The following is a 22,297-nucleotide window of genomic DNA, read 5'->3' as shown; positions in this document are numbered from 1 at the left end:
CGAGCGCTGTGATTGGTTCCTTCGAGGAGAATAAAGCTCGGGACAAATGGTCGCGAGTTGCAGTGCGAAGAGCCAGCTCCTGTCTGACAGCTCCGCCGGAAAACAACGACGCCGCTCACAGAGCCGCCTCTGGTGGGACTTTTATCACACCGAGGAGACTCTCAAACAGAGCATTTGCATCGTGCAACACGTCTTTACAGATTCACACACAGTATCGAAGCATTTTCTATCTATTTTTACTTTATCGTAGACGACTCAAAATGGCTGCGTTTGTTGCTATTATTTTTTTTTTTTTTCCAGGAAAACCGCAGCAGCTGCTTCGGCGCTCGCAGACAATGTTAAGTGGTCTGGATGATGTCAAACTACTGGAGAGCGCACATTAATATTTACCAGTTCACATAGCTGTTCTGCAGCATTAAGCTCCGGCTTCTCAACACAACAGGAGTGCAGTAAAACGTGATGGATTGTTATCAAAATAATTTCTTCTCCAAGTAAATGTTACCGATATTCACAACTGTCAGTCATGCTAAAAATCAAACATCGTGAGTCATAAATTAAAACTTCAGCACAGGCACTGACTGTGACGTCGACAGCCAGGTGCGTTTTAAAAATCTCAATCAGTGGGCGTGGTTTAAAGTCAGCCACAGTCACTTATAAAGCGTTTCCGGTCGCTCCGCGGCTTAAATGCTGCCACCTGAGTTCTCGTTGAAGTTTGCAAGCGACTGTCCCGGACGCGCTCCGGCCATGAGTTCATCAAAGCCGTACATTGGCTGCAAAATAGGCTTGATTTCAAAAGCTCATAATCGTTATGAGGGGATTTTGTACACAATTGACAAGGTGAACTCCACAGTAGTGCTGGCAAAAGGTGAGTGGTGTGTGTGTGTGTGTGTGTGTGTGTGTGTGTGTGTGTGTGTGTGTGTGTGTGTGTGTGTGTGTGTGTGTGTGTGTGTGTGTGTGTGTGTGTGTGGTGGGCCTATGTTTGGTAGGCTGTCAGCATGTCCAAAAAAATGATACATGTGTAGACTTCTTAAAGATGGCGGCACAATTTGAAACGCATTTCTTTTCACAAGTCAAGTGTTTTGGAACGGAGGGACGACCCACCGACAGACCGACGCCACCCAAAGATGATATCTACGAGTACATCACTTTCCGGGGAAGTGATATTAAGGACATCGCGCTGTGTGAACCCCCGAGGTCTCACCACGGCCTTCCCCCGGATCCAGCAATAGTACAGGTATGTGCAAAATGTGCACGGCTTACACCCGGCTGTAGAGAAGAGAGGACAACGTATGTGATGATGTGCATTGATTTGCTTTAACTTCTTTCTGTTCAGTCAGCCAGTGTAGGCTCTTCTGGTGTGTACTCGTCTCTCGGACCATTCAGCCCCCTAAGGATGCCCGCCTACAACCAGCTTGCTGCCAGCTCTCTGCTTAACCAGCAGTACGCTGCAGCTCTTGGCCTTGGTAAGTCAGCGAACACAAATGTAGCGTCGGTCAACCATAAAACCACACCTTGTTGTTTGCATACTTGGAAGTATTTGGTTGTTGCAGGGTCGGTGCTTCCTGGTTTACAAGTCAAAAGGGGCCCGACGGTGGAGAAGGCCGTTCAGACCCTCCGTGTGGATAGATTTAGGCAGAGCGAAAGCTTGACTGCGTCCCAGGAGCGAGCGCAGCAGTGGGAGAGGAGGAGGCCCCAGAGGCCCAGACCAGAGAGTCCCCTGGCCAGGAGGGACCCCGGAGCCAGCAGTAAGCACACGGAATTGTAGTGATTTGAAAGTCAAATTTTAAAATCACTAATGTCCCGAAAAGAGACGCTGGGCTTGTTTAGCAGTCTTGAAATATTATACAACTCTGTCCTCCGGGTGGGAGGGGTTCAGGAAATGTCCAGCCGTGCGATTGCGATCAATCCTTCTGCGAGTGAGTGTGACTGTTTTCTTTATTTGAAGTGAGGTCAGGCCCAGGTGTTCCCGGTGCTCAGCAGGACACTCGGCAGCAGGATTATGAACACGGGCCACCGCCTAGAAGAAGACAAGGTGAAACTGTGAACATTGGAACTTTCTGCATACAATAAACAACGATTTAACATTCATTTCTTTGTTTGAATTTAAACTTAGGAGCTCGGCGGCGCAGAAACCGTAGCAGAGGTCAGCTGATGGTGGCTCACGTTCCAGCCGCCGTCCTTAAATTTGACGCGGACTTTGATTTTGATTCCTCAAATGCACAGTTTATTAAGGAGGAGCTGGAGCGGGACAGGACCAAAGGTCGGTTCATCGACTCGAGTGATCGCAAAAGTTATCTGACACTATCTGAGATTTGTATCAAGCGTGAGTTGATGATGTAATCTGCCTTCACTTAGCTCGGTCGTCATAGCGTTTCCTTCCAGTTTACTTGCAGTGCACGTTTCCGTCTGCAGATGGAAGTCACGAGAAGGAGGACTTGCACTCGACTGCAGAGGACCATCACTTTGGCCCAAAGTGCTACTACGACAGAGCGAAGTCCTTCTTTGACAACATCTCGTCTGATAATAAGTTCAGGTAAACTGGTGGCCTTTTTAATTCATCCTCAACATTTATTAAACACTCTGTATGTTGAGCTACAGGCCTCTGTCTGTGTCGACCAACGGTTCCAGACTAACGTGGGCGGAGGAGCGGAAGCGCAATCTGGAGACGTTCGGGGTCCCTGGGCGGTTCCTGAGGGGCCGAGGCTTCAGAGGAGGCTACGCTGGACGCAGAGGACGGGGCCTCGCCCAGACCGAGTCGGCTTACAGAACCAGGAGTGTGGAGGTCCGAGTTTGAGAGGCAGTGAAGCAACACCATCCTCCTGTGATGATGGCTTCCTCGTGTGTAACAAATGGGACTGTTGCCCGTTTATGATGGAGGAAAAAAGCTGCTCTGTTGTCACATATGATGTTGTTTGTTCTCCCTGAGGCACTGTTCCTGCCCCCATATTGCCAGGATTGTATTTTTTATTTATTTTTTTTGTCATTTGGCCCCATTTTAAATATGGATGCGTGCCTCACTAAAAGGTCCAGTTTGTGACTAATTGTTTTTTCCCTCAGAATGTTGGCCTAACGTTTGTTTTGTTTTACCGTTTTGATTATATGGGGCGTGTTTAAGTTTTGTTTTCTACTACTTGGAAGAATTTCACTCCCAAACGTGTATTTGTTTCCTGTTTAAAAAAAAAAAAAAAAAAGGATCTGCCTCTTGGAGTACGTTTATGCTTGTAAACTATGAATATTAACCTAAAATGAAATGTATTTAAAGGCTAAATCTTGTGCTTTGATTTGTCTTGTCCTATTGACGCAACAAGAGACTAATGTTAATAAACTGGAAACTGCTGGTGCACTTGTCTCCTGCTCTCTGAGGATGCATCACATGATATGCACACGCTTTAAACATGTCAACCTTGGGTTGGACCGTCCTAATATATGAACTAAGTACAATTTGACTATTTGAGGTACTTGAGAATGACCATTCTATGCTACCTACACCACACTGAAAATTGGTTTCCTGTATCTATATTTTTCACAGGCAACACATCTTCCAAACATTCAATTTTATAGACGGACCAATCTGGAGAAAATTAACCTCTGTCAAAGCGAGACTCTTGCAAGATCTGGCAAATTGTTAAAAAAAGGTGCACAAAATGAACATGTATGTGATTTTTAAAAGGGTTAAAAAGTCATTTCTAATTTAAAAACGCATTGCCACAAATCTGAACACATACTACTTGAGTAAAGGCTCTTACTCCACCACTGCTAATATAGAGATGCACATTAATATTGGCGTTCTATTAAGTTCTCTTGTCTTTTAATACATACTGTCCAATAATATCACGCGCAACAACAAGCTTGGATGTGGGTCACTTGATCTGAAAACTGTGCAGACGTCCCAGATTGAGAAATTGACAGATATTGTATCAAATATGAATATGTGGCATCATCATGGAATGGTCACGTTTTGTTTTTTTGCTGGAGGTGCTAAAAAAACAACTTGTAGCCGACAATGTGGACTGATTGGCTTCCATGAATCAAAGGACACTCCGGCTACTCACTGTCCGGGTTATACCAAAAACCAAGGGAGAGGGGTTTACCCCAATCACGTAACTCGTTTATCAATGTGTCATTATTCACATGCACGCAACAAATCACTCCGCAGAATCCTATGATAAATTACATCCTGGAGAAATCCCGTGTTTTATTATTTTACTTATTTCGTGACAGGACAGATCTCACCGTAAATACCCCCCCACGTTTCCTGGTAATGGACAAACTGTAACCAAATAGAGGGCTGCGCTCGGGATGACAAATATTAGAATAAAAGACGCGCTTTTATTTTCCATATGACAAAATGTCGGTGGCGTTTTCATCGGCGCGCCCCAGGAGTAAAGGGGAGGTGACACAGCAAACGATTCAAAAGGTAATAAATAAATACATATAAAAGAAGAAGAAGCCTTCCTCCGCGTCGCGTCGCTTGTTGTGGTGGAAATATTCTGGTCTGGATGGGGAGTGTGCGCTGCTGCTCCGCCGCCGCCAGTGCGGAGGAAAAGTAGCCCGTTGTGAATGTCAGAAGAAATGGCAACTGATATTGTAACGTGTACAGTGAAGTGTAGGTGCGAACCAAACAAAGCCAACGACGGACGATGAAGGCGACCGCTTCAGAAAAACGCGCATCACTGTCCGGAGCCGTCTCCCCGCGATGCTGTCAATCTCCCCGACCCGTGACGAACACGTCTATTCGCCGAGTTAAATGAAGCTTTAGATTGGGAGACTTGTTTCCAACAATGTGAAAGCGCAACTTATTTTTTTTTACTATTAGTTATATAGGTGCCATAAGCTCCTTGTCACGCGGCGTCCCGGCAGGTTTTAAACGGTTATTACGGACAGACGCTTTGTTGCAAAACAGCATACAGCCTAAATAAGCGTCCGCTGAGAAATGCATGGTAGTGCATGATGGAGGGAACCTGAGCAACACAGGACAACCCTGAGCCCTGCACTGCTCAGCCTGCTGCTGCTGTTTTTAGTGTAAAAAAAAAATATGCAGTAACTGACCCAGAAAGGAGGGGTTGAAGATCTGTGAAAATCCAGGACGACACTGCGTATATATAAAAGCGTATCATTTTCCATAACACTGAGCTGAAAAGTTGTTTTGTTGTCTCCCAAAGATGCTGGATGAAAATCATCATTTAATACAATGTATAATGGATTACCAAAGCAAAGGCAAGACAGCTGAATGCACACAGTAAGTGCTCTTTTTTGTCCTCATTCCCGACTGTTGCTTTGTAAATAAGAGTAAATAAACTAAGTTTCACTTCTCCCTTGTTGACAGGTATCAGCAGATCCTGCACAGGAATCTGGTGTACTTGGCCACGATAGCAGACTCGAATCAGAACATGCAGTCACTACTTCCAGCAGTGAGTCCTTCACGAGCCCCTATCCCTCACCTTCTCTCCATATTCATAATAAATCTACTTTGAGAACATAGTCTTTGGGAAGACAAAGCTGCTTTTATATGGCACAGAAGTAAACATTCACCTTTCTTGCAATATGTCCACTCATAAATCCATAGAACAAACACAAATATTGCAATTTAAGAGATGATATAAGAGGCGATATAAAATAAGAGCATGAAAGAATGGAAGGACATCGATTAGGACACATCATCTTGATTGATCAACTGTGTCTTTCTTACTTTCTAGCCTCCCACTCCCAACATGTCAATGGGTCCTGGAGGAATGGGTCAGAGCGGGGGACACGCTCCGAGCAACCTCAACGACAACATGGCACCTGGACCGCCCCCCTCATCAATGATGCAGAGCCAACTGAGCAATGGTGAGAAGAAACTCTGGCCTGCTCAAACTTTATTTCCCCGCACAACTTGATGCGCACACACGCAGCTCCATCTTGTTGTCCTGATGCTGCATGCTTGTCTGTCTATCGTCTCCATTGCCTGCAAATTATCTGATGATCTTCATGTTCAGCTAATAGATTTGTTTGCAGCGACTTTTCCCGTCTTTCTGCCTCTAGTTCTTCTTTTCTCACACATTAACATTCATCGCTCACTCCTTGTACAACCATGCAAGCTTCCTGTAAAGATGAACTGAATGTGGGCCCGTGATTAACGTGATACGGCGCCGCGTTGGGACCCGGCTGCTCTGACTGTGCGTGTGTGTCGTCAGGCCCCGGCCACGCCCCCATGCAGCAGCACGCTGCTCAGGCGCAGTCGGCTGTTCCCTCCGCATCCCTCGGCCTGCAAGCCGGCAGCTACGGTAGCTCGGCCTCAGCCTCCGGCTTCAGCCACGCTGCGCCTTCCTCCTCCCAGGGCACCGGGCCTGGCTATGGCTCTTCCTCCTCCTCCTCCTCTTCCTCCACACCCTCCTCTTCCTCCTCCCGCAGCAACCTCAACATGCAATCCAACCAAGGTGAGCCAGGTATAGAGGAGCCTAATCACTGGGATATTTGGTCTATTTTTCTTTTTACGGGAAGGAATTCTTTCAGGCTTATGATTGGAACACGCCAAAACACTTAGGACTTTATTTTCATAAAAGATGCAAAATTTCACAGTTGTTTTTATGTTTTTTTTAGGTATAATGCAAGATTTGGCACTTAGAGGAAGAGCGTGTTGAAAGTAATGCCTTCCAAGTGTTCAAAGCGATTTAGAAACCAGTGAAACAGTTAGATGACGTCTGAGAGACCTCGGAATGTATTCATGTCAAACCGCCCCTGGATGTTGCCTAAAACATTTTGCTTTGATGCATTTCTGCCCTCACCGGTCTGCAAATCCCCTCCAAATCGAAATAAACAAACACATTCAGTTCATCAAAGAGGCGTCCATGCCTCCTCCCTTCCTCCCTTCCTCCCTTCCTCGCTCTGCTCCAGGCTCTACCTATCTCTGACTCCTGACCCTGAGCTGCAGCCCTCCTCTCCCTGGACGTCTGCGTGGATCTCTCTGTTTATGCACTGACTTCACTGGCTTTGTTTGCATTTATACTTCAGAGCAGCATCTTGAAAGCATCTCTTCAAAGACTTTTCTTTCTTCTTTAAGAGACCCCTGACTGCTATGAACCCCCCCCCCCCCCTCCCTTTTTGGCTTTTCCCTGTGCCCCACTTGCCGTGTTTATTTGTCAGTTAAATTATGCACATTTCTGCCAGTCTCAGTTCTGAGAATGCGGCGTATGCTGTTGAATGCAAATGCTGCTATGTGCATAGAGTGTGTCCGTGTATATTAATGTATGAGATCTCTCCCCCCGCCCCCCCCCCCATAATCACAACTCCTTCCCAGTCTCCATGATGCATCAACAGTCTGCAACTCCACACTACTCCTCAGCCCAGGTTGGGGGTCAACACTATCAGGGACAGCAGGCCATGGGCATGATGGGTCAGGGCAGCCAAGGAAACAGTATGATGTCTCAGAGACCCATGGGATCCTACCGCTCCGCACAGCAAGGTAAGGGGGCGAGACGTCTTCCTGCCGGTCTGGCGTACAGTAGGTGGAGGGTGTGACTACACTTTGGAACCGTTGGTCAGGTTTCCGGATGCCTCACAGCTTCCAGATTTGCTTGAGTTCTTTGTGAGTTCGTGCATGCACGGTTTTAGTTTTTGCCCTCCAAAAATGTGTTGTTGAAGCAAATAAGGACACCTCAGTCGTCTTCCAGCACAACTTCAAAGAGACAGACTTGAGATGTATCACTTGTGTCACTCTAGGTTCCTGTCTCTGTAGATCACGTTGCCGCGTCAGCACGGGCCTATTAATAGCTCCAGCCCCGCTACGTCTTCTGAAGGGTGTCGACTCGGCACGGTGTGTAAAAAAGGATGGGATACGGTTTCCAGGGCAACAGGCCACGATTGTATGTCCTCATGCACCCTGCTGGACTATTATCCTTGCATGACTGGGTGAAGTATTTCCAGATAGAACTTTGTCATGGAGTTGTTGTGTCCATAGTTGAGCTGCTCGCTCGCCGGCAACTCCCTGATTGGACCGCGAGGCTGTTGCTAGGGCTCCTTGCTCATATCGGGAACTATCAGATTATGCTCTTATGAAACGGTTCTGCTAAAGTTAAGATGGCGCTGCTTTGTGCTACAGCTCTTTATCTGTTTTTTGGAAACACGTGTGGTTCGTAGAAGGGATGAGGCCGTGCCTGCATGGCTCTTGGATACATCTTCCAGAGGGTTTTTTGTGTTCTGATGGTTTTCTGAGTGTGTTAAGATAACATTGAAAGGGAAAGGGACGTATTATTGGAATCTGGAGTTTCTGCACACCACCACCAAGCAGAGATCAGATTCTCCCTGGTAACGGGCTTTCTGTAATCCTCATTTCCTCTCCGCTAAAATGACATCTCTTGTAAATTGTCATGGAATTGTTCATAATTGCTCCACTTTAATTAGTGTTTTTGTTGGGTTGGCCCGCAATACCTTCCTCTATAATATCATCCTAACTCATCACCAGTGAAGTTGTACAGTACTTAAGTAAGTCATAAAGAAAATTATACTATGCTATTCATAATAGCCTTATAACCCGATGATGGCTTCCAAGAAAGCTGTCGATAATAATCCTCTGTAATACTCACACACACACACACACACACACCTTCAGGCTGCCTGAATTGCCCAAATGTCCTGGCACAGCCCCTTTAGTCTCCAACTCAGCGGCAAATTGGTCCAACCAACTGTTTAACAAATGGTGGTGTCGCCTGTCTTGCAGGATCTGCACAGCAGCACATGGGACAAGACGAGTTCTACGGAGAGCAGTATGGACACACTCAGAGCTCCAGCGAGCCCATAAACCGGCAATATTACCCTGATGGTAATCGCGCACATCCATAAACTTCACACACACGGCTCTCAGACGCACAAAGCCACATTATAGGTCATGGCATTTCCCTTTCAGCGCTATCCCACAGGCCTCAGACAGATTTACTGCTGCGCTGAAGCTTCAGCTCGTCCTCCCCGTCTTTGTCTTCTTTCCCCCTCACTGTGGGAGAGGAAAAGCACTGGAGATGTGCAAAGGACTGACATCGGCCTCGACTGTTTCCCCCCAATGCGTCTGTGTCCATACTGTCCCCTATGGTGTGCCGAAATTTCAGATTTCAGAGGGTGCCACAGCAAGTGTGTTGAGGAGAGAGAGCGCAGGCTTCCTCCGGGGTGTTTCTTTGTGCGACACGTTGAAGCGAGAAGCCTTGGAATTGTTGCCTGCGATTGTAATTTTGTCGTCACATATCTATCGTGAACGCTTTAACGGCAAACTGCAAGTAATCCTGTCTCTTGTGAATGTGAGTGGGGTTTTTTTTTTGCCGAGTTTGTGCACGCCTTTAACGGTGTCCTCCACAGGTCAGGAGTACTCGTACCAACAGTCTTCATACGGTGAGCAAGGCTACGACCGGTCCTTCGATGAATCTTCACAGCATTACTATGAAGGAGGTAGTCGTCGCTCATTTTCTAACTTTAAACCATGAATACATTTTCCTGCAACCTCAGTTTGTCTGAATGTGTCCAACCAAAACTATAGTACAGTACTACGTCTTATCCTCAATAGCTGACATACCTGTGTGTATATATATATATATATATATATATATGTGTACCTCCAGGTAACTCTCAGTACAGTCAGCAGCAGGCCCAGTATCAGCAGGGCTCTGGCCAGCAGCAGCCCTTCAGCCAGCAGCAGTACTCCTCTCAACAAGGCTACAGCGGACAGCCACAGGGATACGGTTAGAGCGACCCGTTCGACCTTTATCACCTACTGTGACCTACGTATCACAGACGGTAACGACGTTCACTTAATGTGACCCCCTCTGCTGCAGGTGCTGGCCAGGCTGGATCCTCTCAGTATTCTCAGTATCAGCAGGGTCAAAGCCAACAGTACGGCTCCTACCGCTCCTCCCAGGGAGGCTCTGCAGCGCAGACGCAGAGGCCCTACGCTTACGAACAGGTACTTATACAATGTAAAACATCTTGTTTTCTGTATAAAACATGCAGGAATAAGGGGGTAACTTGAAAGGATACGTCTGTGCTGTTTGTATCAGCAGTAACATCACAACGTGTCTGAAATGCAATCTAACCTCTAAATCATTTTGCATTCGCAGGGTCAGTATGGAAATTATCAGCAATAAGGTGGCTCGTCGTTGGTCCCGATGAAAAAGGAACGGTTCAACAGCGACGCGCTGACTCAGCTGTGGATTAGAAGATCTGGCTGCTTCAGATTCATCAGCCTCTCATTAATCACCATGCTAGCTAAGAACACATAATCAAATTTGATGCTTTTTGTCATCTGTTTCGCTCACTCCGCGGCTGTGCAGCTGAAGTTGTTAAGTGCTACGAAAAAGTCAGGGTGCTTTAGTGGAATCAAGGCGGTTAATGTAAACGTTCCAAATGGATTAAATAGGGTACTAAAAAGGAGCAGTTAAGTCCGTCAATGAGCCTCGGCAAATTGCCTGTATCCTTCTCTTTCTTTTCTGGCTTCGCTTTTCACTCGTCTTTATCCCATCCGCGGCTTTTAATGTTTATCTTATTTAACAAGCCTCTTTCTTTATTCTTTTCTCTTCTTTTTTTTTTTGTCGGTGCGCAGAGCGGGGCCCCGCGGTTTGTGAGGCCGAGGCTGTAAAAAGCAAATTAGCCTCAAAGGAAATGTTCCTTGATATTTATCTAATAGACTAGGTCTGCAGCTCCTGCTCTATAATAACTCCTGGTTGAGACGCGCTTATGTCTCACGATACGGGAAGTAAAATGTCATGAAGGTGAAATCGTCGGTCCTTAAACCTGACCTGATCGGGGGGGGGGGGGGTTTGTCCGTGTTCGTCAAACTGTGATGTTTGTTGTTGCTGTGTGGTCTGACATGATGTGCTTTCACTCTCTGTGTATGTCTTTCTGAGGTAATAGACACAGTAGTTAGCCGACTGATCCGGACTTCAAAGTGTTCGTCATTGTTGCCCGTGAGAATCATACATCGTGGTTGTATTTTTTTGATATATTTTCGTCCAATCGGTAAAGATTTGACATGAAAAACACACAACATCGCCACTTTGTCTGCACTTTATTTTGCAGCGACGGCGTATATATTGTCTGATATTTTGTGCGATTCGGGCTGTTTTTAAACGAATGATCCTCTGAAAGCCAAAGTAACCGGGGAGCTGAACCGTGGCGTGTAATAAGTGCAACACACTCAGTGAGGCGTGTTGAGGTCCTCGTGGTGAGCTTAAACCGCGTGTCGTTATTTTGTAGTTCGTTGACACACAACGATGGCAAAGACTACGGCTGGTTTGTCTGACGTTATTAAATGTTATGTTGCAGGTTTCAACTGACATGTCATATTTAAGACAATTGCGTTCTGTATTTATGTAACTCATGGACAGACTATGTGAAGTCTTTCACACGCAGAAGGCTTAGTCAGCATTCTCTTTTGTACTAGATGAACAAAGTCATGTTAAAAATAGGACTTAAAAATAAGTGGTGAAGAGGTATAGAGGGTCAAGTTTTGTATCCATATATGTGTGCTTACAAAATGGGTATATATATATATATTATGTTGTTTATTGATTTATTTATTGAAAAGAAGTCAGACAACACCTCCGGTCATTTCACTCATCGCTGTTCCTTACAGTTTGAGCAGTAACGGGGGTTGTTACCGTGGCCGTGAGGCTCCAGCTCTGCAGTATATTTAAGGTGTATATATATATATATATATATATATATATATATATATATATATATATATATATATATTAATAAACAATGGGAGAAACACGGCTGTCAAACAGCCACATAACTATGACCCACCCAACAATGACAATCACAGGCTTCTCTAGACTACATTGGGTTTGTATCTGTGTTTCATTTGACTGTGAACTGAACATGTATGGCAAGTCTTTTCTAGTTCTATGTTTGTCTGTGTGTGTGTGTGTGTGTGTGTGTGTGTGTGTGTGTGTGTGTGTGTGTGTGTGTGTGTGTGTGTGTGTTTGCATGTATGTGAGAGAGAGAGAGAGAGAGAGAGAGAGAGAGTCAGGTTTGGTGTGCAAAATACAAACATGAATGTTATCTACTTATCTATTGTGAGACTGCACTGCCTGATCTTTTCTGCTGTCTTTTGTTACTGTTTGTTATATTAAAAAAATAAATAAACTGACTGATTCACCTTTCGCATGTCTGCATTTTGGGGTTTTATTAAGGAAATGACATCATAATAATGCTGCTATTATTATCATCCTACTTAGCCGTTAATATACACCCTGTCATTGTGTTAGTTGTGGATGGGAATATAGTGAAAATTAATTATTCCCCCGGGTTAGAGGTTGTCAAATTCCGGTAAATTTAAAGAGGTTGTTGCTAATGTGATTTTGTCAAAAATTACTTTTTATAAACCTTTTTTGCCCCTGAGAAGTGTTCAAACTTCTAGGGTTATATATAAGATAAGATAATCCTTTATTAGTCCCGCAGCAGGAGAATTTACTGTATTACAGCAACATATAGTATAGTGCAAACAAGAGACATAGTACAAAAAAAACAAGTATTATAAATAAGTAATAAACAGTAAAGAATATCAACTAAGTAAAACAAGTTAAAAATCCACAATATCTAAAATATATTACCGCCATGGCTCAAGTAATTAAAATACTGTGTTTTAAAAACACACACTCCAGCACAGACGGTGGCGGTAGAGGACCAAACAAAGAACACCGTAATAAACAATCGCATATTAAAACCGTCCCTTCGCGGGTTCCGTAGTTATCATGGGCGCCAGTATTCACGCTTGTAGGTTAATATAAAACGTCTAAACGATTACAAAACAACGCGTGTTCACGGTGAAAACCGTAGCGCGTGTCTGTCCGTTGAACGTCACAATGTTGGCGACGTTGTCGAGGGTTAAAAGCGCGCGGCCGCTGTCCGCGGACACACTTCTAGGGCACATATTAGGACGAGAGGTGAGAAGGACAGAGTCTTCCTTACCGGCGGCGGCGGCGGCGGCGGAGGCGTGGAGGCGGAGGCTCACCGGCGGCGTCAGAGACGTCAGCACCTCCTGTTCGCTGCTGTCGAAGGTCCGAGGACACCCGAAGAAGAGAGAGCTGTCCGAGAAGAAGCTGGTGAGCGTGAGAACACATAAGCAGATCCAAGGGCGATGGTGCAAATACAATATAATCTTCAAGTCGCCTTCAAAACAAAGAACAATATCTTCTTCAGGAACATGAAACATAATAATATCTCCAACATGTTTCACTAGATATATCTCATGAATAACTTAAAGAAACCTGTACTACTGACATATGTATTTAAAGTTAGGTAAAGTGAAGCCCAAAAACATCCATATTTCTGACATATTGTTGATTTATCCTCAGAATGCACTGGTGTCAAATTAATCTACAGCTTGCCAATGTGTCTCATATATATATATATATATTTTTTTTTTCTTGATTTTGGCCTGGTAGACCCGTCACTTTGTGGACCAGCGCCGCGTGAAGCTGCAGGCTGGCTCAGGCGGTAAAGGGGCCTGCAGCTTTCACAGCGAGCCGCGGAAAGAGTGGGGTGGACCAGACGGAGGCAACGGAGGCGACGGAGGAAGCATCGTCATCAAAGGTAAAGAGTCGAGCGACGTGAAGTCCGTCTGGCCGTCTGTAACTCCTCGTTCGCTTCCTTTCAGCGGACAAGTTCGTGAAATCGTTGGCGCAGGTGGTTCCGATTTACAAGGGAGAAGATGGGCAATCGGGGGGAAACAAGAACTGTTACGGCAAGAACGGAGGCCCGACTTGTATTCCCGTGAGTCCGTGAAGTAGATGACTTTGGGCACGTTTCTACCGTAAACCTGCTGCCTGACTTTGATGATGTCTCTTTCTTTTTTTTTTGTATTCATGAAGGTACCGTTGGGCACCGTTGTGAAGGAACACGGAGAGACGGTAGTGGACCTTTCCGAGCACGGACAGGAGTACCTGGCCGTGTTCGGAGGCGCCGGCGGGAAGGGGAATCGATTCTTTCTTTCCAACGAGAACCGAGCCCCGATGACGGCGACCCCGGGGGCGACGGGCCAGGAGAGGGTCCTCCAGCTGGAGCTCCGCACCATGGCCCACGCCGGCCTGGTGAGGAAACGAAAGACGCTCGTGGTTGAAATGCGCGTATGGCTTTTCAACCCCCCCAAAAAATGAACCGTATCTCTCTTTTTTTTATCATCAGGTGGGGTTTCCTAATGCAGGGAAGTCGTCGTTGCTGAGAGCCATCTCCAACGCTAGGCCCGCTGTGGCCGCTTACCCTTTCACCACACTCAACCCACATGTAGGGATCGTCAGCTACAGGGATCACGAGCAGGTTGCAGGTAGTTGATTTGAAGCAAACCATGAATTATTCATTATTTGACAAAAGGTATCAGAACGTTTTAAATCTGTTCCCTCCGCTCTGTGCAGTTGCCGACATCCCGGGCATCATTCGAGGGGCCCACCTCAATCGAGGCCTCGGCGTCTCGTTTCTGCGTCACATAGAGCGCTGTCCGTTCCTCCTCTACGTTCTGGACCTGTCTAACCCGGAGCCCTGGACCCAGCTTCAGCACCTGCGTTACGAGCTGGATCAGTATGAGCCGGGCCTCTCCCAGCGGCCTCAGGCCATCGTAGCCAACAAAATGGACCTACCCGAGGCCCGGGAGAAGATCGAGACCCTGAGGAGCCTCGTCGGCCAGCGGGTCATCCCCGTGTCGGCCCTCACGGGTCAGAACACGGAGGAGCTGGTCCTCCACCTCAGAGAACTTTATGACGGCTACCTGCAAGGAGAAGCCAAACCCACTAGGTGGTAGTCAGAACTACTTCCTGTTGCTCAAGTGATCTTTGTATTATATATATATATATATATATATATATATGTATTATATATATATATATATATATATATATATATATATATATATATATATATATATTTATTTATTTATACTGGAAGATATAGAATGTATTCAAATTGCTGAATAAATATATAAAAAAGTGTGTATCATTGTATTAATGGCTTGCAGCATGATGCTCAATGCACTGAAAATATTTGAGATTTCATGAAGCATGACACAATTTGTCTAATTTCAGATTTGATTTTAGAGGAAATGGTGCATAGTTACAAAATCATTTCACCTCAGGTTGATATCAGACAACCTCAAGGTGTCTCCCAGGGAGAAACAGGACGTTCTCCCTGGGAACAGGACGAGAAACAGGACGTTCTCCACCTCAGAGAACTTTATGACGGCTACCTGCAAGGAGAAGCCAAACCCACTAGGTGGTAGTCAGAACTACTTCCTGTTGCTCAAGTGATCTTTGTATTATATATATATATATATATATATATATATGTATTATATATATATATATATATATATATATATATTTATTTATACTGGAAGATATAGAATGTATTCAAATTGCTGAATAAATATATAAAAAAGTGTGTATCATTGTATTAATGGCTTGCAGCATGATGCTCAATGCACTGAAAATATTTGAGATTTCATGAAGCATGACACAATTTGTCTAATTTCAGATTTGATTTTAGAGGAAATGGTGCATAGTTACAAAATCATTTCACCTCAGGTTGATATCAGACAACCTCAAGGTGTCTCCCAGGGAGAAACAGGACGTTCTGATGTAGCATTTCAAAATAAAAGCCCTTCAAATGCAATGGACAGATTCATGTTTTGGAAACAAATAATTAAATTGTCTAATAAACCCAACATTTCGCGGACCCCCTGCAGTACCTCCGCAGACCCCCTAGGGGTCACAGACCCCCTGTTGAGGACCTCTGATTTACACAATTTGGTACGTTTCAGACAAAATCATAAGTCGCAATTCCTAACTGAGCCAGCAGAGTGCGTGTACCTCACATTAGTTTTAGTCAAAGCTCCGTAGAGTCCAACACATACTGTGGGTGGGCTGCTGCTGGTTAATGATGCACACACCATTTAACCATTATTTTACATTTAAAAAATGTAAATACAGATTTATATGTATCTAAATGGGAGTGACATTCACCTCTTTGAATACACAGAACATGAACTGCTGTATGGACGGGGAACGTGTTGACGTTTGGTTTTGTGTGATTTCTTGAACCTAAATATAATCTTGAACCTTAACATAATTGCTTGGGGCCTTTGCACCGTTTATCCAGTGTGTGTGTGTGTGTGTGTGTGTGTGTGTGTGTGTGTGTGTGTGTGTGTGTGTGTGTGTGTGTGTGTCGTTTACCTGCTGCTGCTGGTGTGCAGACAGGCCACTGGGTGAGAGCTGCTGTTCCACCTGGAAGCCCTCGTGAGGATATATCGTCCCGAATATTTCTCTGCACCAAGCCTGAACATGGCCGTGAAAACACAATGAACACGTGAAAGACAGAAGATGAAAGCTGCCAGTTTGATCACACACAGCGACAGCACTGAAAGGGAGCGGTGGGCAGTACCAAGCATGTGACAGATGAGATCTGAGGGTTCAAACAGTGGTGCAGGGGTGACTTGTGTTTGTAGTCAACAGGAAGTTAACATCACACTGCCTCCCTTCACAAAAAAAGCCATTATTGTAGAAAACATGCTCTGTGGCAAACACAAGTTTATGAGACTTACACGTTGTGTTCAGCAGCATCATTTTAACAACTTAATTGGGATTTTTTTTTTTAAGATAGAAATAACAAGCTCTAATGTCAAACGACGAGAACAAACTTCACCGCGGTTGCATGAGCTTGAGCATAAGCATGAAGGCAGACTAATTGGCGTGATGAAGTTTATTAATATTCTCATTTAGACGCCTCTTTTATGACACTTAAAGGAGGGATTTCTCCTGGTTTTATAGTGTAGAACACTGTGTTAATTACAGATCTTATTTCAGGCATCCAACCAAAAACCCATCCAATAAACCCAGTGACTTCGAGACGAGGGAACTGGAAGTGCAAAACATGCTGACTGTTTTACACTTTATTACGGCACATTCCTGCAGCACTCCTCTGTCAGAAGATGCCTGACTGGGGTGAAGCCAAAGATGACGTGAAGCCCTTTGGTTCACGTAGCGCTGCTGCACCAGGGTCACAGGCTCAGTGTGCACCAGGGTCACCGGCTCAGTGTGCACCAGGGTCACCGGCTCAGTGTGCACCAGGGTCACAGGCTCAGTGTGCACCAGGGTCACATGCTCAGTGTGCACCAGGATCACATGCTCAGTGTGCACCAGGATCACATGCTCAGTGTGCACCAGGATCACAGGCTCAGTGTGCACCAGGTGGTCACATTCTGCTGCTCGCTTTGTTTTGAGAGAATGCTGCAGCATCAATTCACAGATGCAGCTCGAGATCTCCCACCTGGTATGTTCCTCTCCTTGAGGACTCGGTGTGAATGTTCTCTACGGTGTTTGCAGCCTCAGCAAGATGTTCCTCCTGGGAACCCCCCCACCCCCCCACCCAATCTGCAGAGCCACATGTGTATGCATTACACAGATTAATACACTTATGACAGTCCGCGCCTTTTCCAGATGGTGATGCAGACGGAAGATAGTCCCATACAATTCCAGGCTCCTTTTCATCAGATTCATAATCATATGCCACACCAAGAACTGCGAGATGAACACAATTAATCTACATTGAAGATGGAAGATGAACATTTTGAGTCAGTCCTCCACGTGGAGCTTTGATTAAAACAACACAAAAGCAACAAAAACATAAGCAGAAACAGAAATATCATCCGACGTGTTGAACAAGACACACAGTACACCTGCAGTTTGTGTAAGGAGAACTTGATTTGACAAACTGTTTATGCTGAATATGCAAAATGCAATTTTTCAGTAACTGACTACATTTCAAAATAATCTGATCCAAGCCACATTCATCTCCATATCTATATTTTGCGACGCTATATCACGGTCACATATTATGTCAGTAAACACCTTTCAAAGCCTCTTCTGTGGAGGTTCACGCTAACAGTGACGTTAGGTTTCTGCAAAGCCTCACGGAAGAGCATCCATGGAGCCCATCTCTCCAAGAAGAGAGACGACGAGGCGTTGACAGGAGCCGGTCAACCTGGTAGTTGAGGTCAATGACTGTCTTGGACAAAAACAAACTACAATGGGATGGTGATTCTGTAGGGCCACAAATAATGAGTAACAAATAATGTAACAAACGTTTGTTTGTTTTGGAGTTATTCTGCCCTCTAGTGGCCACAAACACTATGAAAATGCACTTGTTTATGTTCTTTCTGTATGTATGGTCACTGAGATTATTAACAGAGGTGATGATATCCTACGCAATATACAGATAAGTACACAAACATCCATATGACAGCCCACACCGTAGCTTGGTGCCGCCTCCAGGCCCATTTCACTCACTCCTGATCCGACGCTCTCAAGTTGAGTTCTGGAGAGACGGAGGGAGCGGACTTCATAACTGTATGAAAGTCTAAACATCTGTTAAGCAGCTCACATTAAGGTTTATGTGTGGAAGAAAGATGGGTCATATAACAGAACATATGTGTCACAGCACTCTCCAGCACAGGTCAGCTATTCTCCACTGTTAACGTACACAAACTGTTCCCTGCAGATGTTCCTTTATCTGTCTCAGCTCACGACATCCACTCTAGTCCATCTCTTCCTCCACTTCTTTTAATCAACATGCATTAGGAAGCTCTTATCAGTCCTTGTCTAATTGTTTGTCTTCCTCTCCGTTACTCTGCCTTTTCCTTCAGAGCAGGATCACTGCAGAGCGCAAAGTCTCTTTTCTCTGAGTGGTCCCGTTTGACACAAATTCAGGTTTTACTGTACGTGAATATGAGTCACATGAGTACGAATAGACTTTCAGTGCGTGACTTTTTAATGATGGAACGTGATGATAATTTATAGCCAATTTTCAAACAAAGGAATGATTAATTCACCCGGTATCAAAGGCGACACCAGATCATAATCTCACCTTGAAATACGTATCAATTAAGGACAGCTGGCAAAATTAAACACGACACTGAGTCACTGTGCTTGTTCTGCTCACACCCATCTCTGAACTGTGTCTTCTTTCACGCCTCCACACCGTGATGTTATCACGCTGACATTATCTCACTGCAGATCGACATAGAAGCACCTGGCAAAGAATTCCAAACTGCCTCTTAGGTAGATCCAACTCCTAGGTGTCACCAGGGCCACATTTTTCCATGACGACGCGCACACACACACACACACACACAAACACACTCAGACTCACAAGATACAAATAATTACACTTGAGGCGGGTTAACGTAGTCTTTTAAAAAATATAGAATATGATTCCTTAAAAAAATTCAGAGACATGTAGACGTGTACCCACAGAGAAGCTCATTCATGTCTATACACACACACACACACAACAAAAACAAAACTGTTGTGCAATGCAGGTACCATGGAATTGTGACCAACTGGTAATCTGCAGTGGCAATCATGCTTCCTTGGAAGAGCTTTATTCACATGCTGGCACGCCTTCAGCATGCGTCAACAGCAAAGACTAAAACAATGCATGAAAAAGAAAAAAGATATCCCAAAGAAAACAATATTCAACTGAACGTTAAAAACATAGTCAAAACACTTTTGCCGTTTACCATGCTGACTGAAAATGTTCCGCTTGAAGTTTTGACTTTGAGCAACGTGTTGTCACAGCTGTGTGTTTGAAACCCTGTATCCACATACCATGCCACACCATGCCCCACACACACACACACACACACACACACACACACACACACACACACACACACACACGCACACACACAGTTTGCATATCATGTGCTGCTGCAAAGTAAAAACACGGCCTCGTGATGCGGTATAGAGCACAGTAGTGTGTACATTTAAAAGCAGTTCATTCTGTTCTCCACGTCACACTTGAAATCCCTTGTTCCCGTCACACAACACCAGGATAATTGTTGCCCCTAAATTTCATGGACTTTCAGCAGGAGCGACATTTATTCTGAGACCCACCGCACTTAAAAAACAGGTGGAGCAACATGCTGGATGAGATGTTTCTGTCGCCGACACAGGTCCCCGTCGCAGCTTAACTGATCTGTGCTACCGTGTCCTGCTTGTCGTGTTTGTCATTTTTTTTTGACAGTTATGTCATTAATCATCTAACCGAAGTGTTGGCAAAGAATTAATCGGAAAAAAACGGCATCAGTTTGAAAGCTAAACCAAACGTATCCACCAGGTTGCGTTGTGAGACGCGTCGTCTCCTCTAATATATTACAGGTAAAAATCAGTGCAGTTCTTGGATCTACATTCGTATTCAACTATTTCTGGGGTCGGCGCTTGGACTCGGCATGCAGATTGAGGCCAGGGTACTGAAGTTGGAATCCAGGTTCAAGTCCAAGTCTGGGTCAAAGGACACGTCAGGGATGGAGAGGGCGTCGGGCTCGAAGTTGGTCTCGATGTGTCCCTCCTCAGCGTACACATGAGGGGTGTAATTACCCAGCTCCTCTCGTGCCTCGAGGTTGGTCAGCATCTTTAAAATGCAGAGGAGAAGAAGGAGAATGTGTTCCATGAAAAAGAAGAGGAATTAGCGTAGGTTAGAAAGATTGATTCAGCTCCTATATCGTTACCATATTCAGTGCTTTGGGAAGAATTGCAGTGCTGAACACAGAGTTCCCTTGATATGTTGAATATCCACTGCGTTCATTCCAAGTCTGGGAAATCAGAAGCAGAGATCTAAGTTAAGATGTCAAAGTATATGGATGCATTCAAATAAATGAATCAATGGAACATTTCACAGGTTGGTAGATGGTAGATACCCCATTCAGAGAGTTTCTGCGCTGATTTCTCACTCTCGACGACGCTCCCGTTGACTGGAAAATCAAATAAGGTAGAATTTAAAAATCTTGATATCTGCCTTTTTAAACACAGAAAATAATAAAAACAATAATAACAAGTTCAGTACCCAACGAGCAGAGCTCGAACGCCTAAAGTTTCCTCCCTGCGTTGAGTTAATTGGCAACTGTGGGGGAAAAAAATATCACTTTAAAAATCATTTTGTCAGGTTTGCAATTTATTCCAGAATGTTCTTGCTGTCAACAAATCTAATGAAAAGACAGAAACCAAGAGTGTGCTGGTGTGTGACATTAAGCCCATTACCTGTTTCAAAAAGTCCATTTGTCCCGTTGAGATCTTAGACTGGGACATCCTGCTCTCCGCGCGGCCATTTGACATGAACTGTAAAAAAGGCAAATTTCAGGTAAAGTCAAGACGATACATTACGAACTGGAAAACAATAAGTAGTGGCCCTTTATGATGCATAATAGATTCAGAAAAGTTTGCTTCATAGGCTTCAATGAATGAGTATTTTCCATCACTTACTGATGATGCTGGCATTTGGCCGTATGATGGCGTTTGGGCGTATCCTTGGTTCACCGGCTCAAATACCTGTTGACAATTTTGAATACACGTCTTACAATTTTACAACAACAAGTCACACTTTATGTTCATATTTTAGAAAAGAGAATATAGGAAAAAATATAAAGACATGAAGAAAGAATAGACGAAAGAAAATTACTTTTTACTTTACAGGTAAAAATGATTTAATAAGCATTAGTAAAAGTATTATTTAGAGTGGAAACAAGTGTGTGTGTGTTTTGTATTAGACAGTGATAACTCTGCAATAAAAGTATTTACTTTGCAGTCAGTTCCCGGGTTCTCAATGTTGCTCTTCATCAGATTTTGTTCCGCACCACCGTCTGTGAATTCTAAGCTCCGTCTCTTACAGGACAGCAGCAAACCCAAAAGTAGCACAACTGTGATAAAAAAACACACACACACACACACCGTACAGTTTCACGTCCGAAATGAATCTTTTACCTGAAGGAAGGGCTCAGGATCAACACAAGACCCCATAATCCTCACAGAATATTCACACTTATGAAGATTCTGTCCTACCTGCAAGCAGCAGCATGGCAGTTAAAGCAGCCCCAATCCCTCCTCCTCCAAATGAGGCGCTCGCCTGACGGCGGTGGCAGTTCGGCCTCGCCGGGTCGTTGCAGTTGCACACGGTGACCGACAGGTTGAGCACAGATCTCTCGCCCTGAAGGTCCAACACTTCCAGCAGCAACAGGTATTTTCCTGAAGGGACTGTGGGCTCTTTCACCAGGTTGACTGAATACCCTGAACGTCCAACAAGCAAATCGACACGTTGTCAAGAATCGCCGCGACGCACAAACTAGACTCTTAACAGCAGTGATCTCGGCTGTGCGTTTGTTCACCTTGCACTGGGTCGAGCTTCCACTTGCCCTTGTTCTGTTCCTGGAGCTTGAAGGTGAACGGTCCGCTGTAGGGCCCTTCGTCCGGGTCCACGGCCGTGATGTTGGCCAGCGAGAGTCCATCAGACT

The 22,297-nt window shown here is 44.9% G+C and overlaps 4 protein-coding genes across 4 annotated transcripts in view; 3 read left to right on the top strand and 1 right to left on the bottom strand.

Moving 5' to 3' along the window:
• Positions 1-44: 44 nt before the first annotated feature.
• Positions 45-3,332, top strand: lsm14b (LSM family member 14B). The gene is made up of 8 exons (XM_068729709.1): positions 45-865; positions 1,071-1,234; positions 1,334-1,463; positions 1,551-1,745; positions 1,946-2,032; positions 2,114-2,260; positions 2,413-2,533; positions 2,629-3,332. Exons 1-8 carry the CDS (start codon positions 685-687, stop codon positions 2,792-2,794), a joined length of 1,191 nt encoding a protein of 396 aa, XP_068585810.1. The 5' UTR covers positions 45-684; the 3' UTR covers positions 2,795-3,332.
• Positions 3,333-4,145: 813 nt separating this feature from the next.
• Positions 4,146-12,128, top strand: LOC137886971 (calcium-responsive transactivator-like). Its single transcript, XM_068729710.1, has 10 exons — positions 4,146-4,417; positions 5,163-5,239; positions 5,327-5,411; positions 5,697-5,829; positions 6,177-6,419; positions 7,280-7,444; positions 9,325-9,414; positions 9,585-9,704; positions 9,798-9,925; positions 10,080-12,128. The coding sequence occupies exons 1-10, from the start codon at positions 4,349-4,351 to the stop codon at positions 10,104-10,106; spliced, it is 1,137 nt and encodes a 378-aa protein (XP_068585811.1). The 5' UTR covers positions 4,146-4,348; the 3' UTR covers positions 10,107-12,128.
• A 587-nt stretch (positions 12,129-12,715) lies between these two features.
• Positions 12,716-14,785, top strand: mtg2 (mitochondrial ribosome-associated GTPase 2). Its single transcript, XM_068729708.1, has 6 exons — positions 12,716-13,070; positions 13,413-13,560; positions 13,625-13,740; positions 13,839-14,057; positions 14,152-14,290; positions 14,379-14,785. The coding sequence occupies exons 1-6, from the start codon at positions 12,831-12,833 to the stop codon at positions 14,759-14,761; spliced, it is 1,245 nt and encodes a 414-aa protein (XP_068585809.1). The 5' UTR covers positions 12,716-12,830; the 3' UTR covers positions 14,762-14,785.
• A 4,386-nt stretch (positions 14,786-19,171) lies between these two features.
• The window catches only part of cdh26.2 (cadherin 26, tandem duplicate 2), a 6,373-nt gene continuing 3,247 nt past the window's right edge, over positions 19,172-22,297 (bottom strand). Inside the window, exons 10-18 of the mRNA XM_068729682.1 lie at positions 22,172-22,297; positions 21,849-22,073; positions 21,588-21,706; positions 21,273-21,338; positions 21,051-21,128; positions 20,857-20,913; positions 20,711-20,764; positions 20,522-20,605; positions 19,172-20,424 (exon numbers count right to left, since the gene is read on the bottom strand). The exon at positions 22,172-22,297 is cut by the window's right edge and continues 99 nt beyond it. Of these exons, the coding sequence (XP_068585783.1) occupies positions 20,209-20,424; positions 20,522-20,605; positions 20,711-20,764; positions 20,857-20,913; positions 21,051-21,128; positions 21,273-21,338; positions 21,588-21,706; positions 21,849-22,073; positions 22,172-22,297 (1,025 nt within the window). The 3' untranslated portion in view covers positions 19,172-20,208. The remainder of the gene's footprint in view (positions 20,425-20,521; positions 20,606-20,710; positions 20,765-20,856; positions 20,914-21,050; positions 21,129-21,272; positions 21,339-21,587; positions 21,707-21,848; positions 22,074-22,171) is intronic.

This window comes from Cebidichthys violaceus, unplaced genomic scaffold, assembly GCF_023349555.1.
Source record: "Cebidichthys violaceus isolate CVI_PGR_0920_01 unplaced genomic scaffold, fCebVio1.0.p SCAF_47, whole genome shotgun sequence".
Taxonomy (NCBI): domain Eukaryota; kingdom Metazoa; phylum Chordata; class Actinopteri; order Perciformes; family Stichaeidae; genus Cebidichthys; species Cebidichthys violaceus.
This window is presented reverse-complemented; position numbering and strand designations above follow the sequence as displayed.

Excerpts from the sequence above, each read along its gene's own strand:
- lsm14b (XM_068729709.1), top strand. The coding sequence starts at position 685 with ATGCTGCCACCTGAGTTCTCGTTGAAGTTTGCAAGCGACTGTCCCGGA. Across the intron at positions 1,464-1,550 it reads CGCTGCAGCTCTTGGCCTTG|GGTCGGTGCTTCCTGGTTTA; the intron begins GTAAGTCAGCGA and ends TGGTTGTTGCAG. Across the intron at positions 2,033-2,113 it reads ACCGCCTAGAAGAAGACAAG|GAGCTCGGCGGCGCAGAAAC; the intron begins GTGAAACTGTGA and ends ATTTAAACTTAG.
- LOC137886971 (XM_068729710.1), top strand. The coding sequence starts at position 4,349 with ATGTCGGTGGCGTTTTCATCGGCGCGCCCCAGGAGTAAAGGGGAGGTG. Across the intron at positions 5,830-6,176 it reads GCAGAGCCAACTGAGCAATG|GCCCCGGCCACGCCCCCATG; the intron begins GTGAGAAGAAAC and ends GTGTGTCGTCAG. Across the intron at positions 6,420-7,279 it reads CAACATGCAATCCAACCAAG|TCTCCATGATGCATCAACAG; the intron begins GTGAGCCAGGTA and ends ACTCCTTCCCAG.
- mtg2 (XM_068729708.1), top strand. The coding sequence starts at position 12,831 with ATGTTGGCGACGTTGTCGAGGGTTAAAAGCGCGCGGCCGCTGTCCGCG. Across the intron at positions 14,058-14,151 it reads CCATGGCCCACGCCGGCCTG|GTGGGGTTTCCTAATGCAGG; the intron begins GTGAGGAAACGA and ends TTTTATCATCAG. Across the intron at positions 14,291-14,378 it reads GGATCACGAGCAGGTTGCAG|TTGCCGACATCCCGGGCATC; the intron begins GTAGTTGATTTG and ends CGCTCTGTGCAG.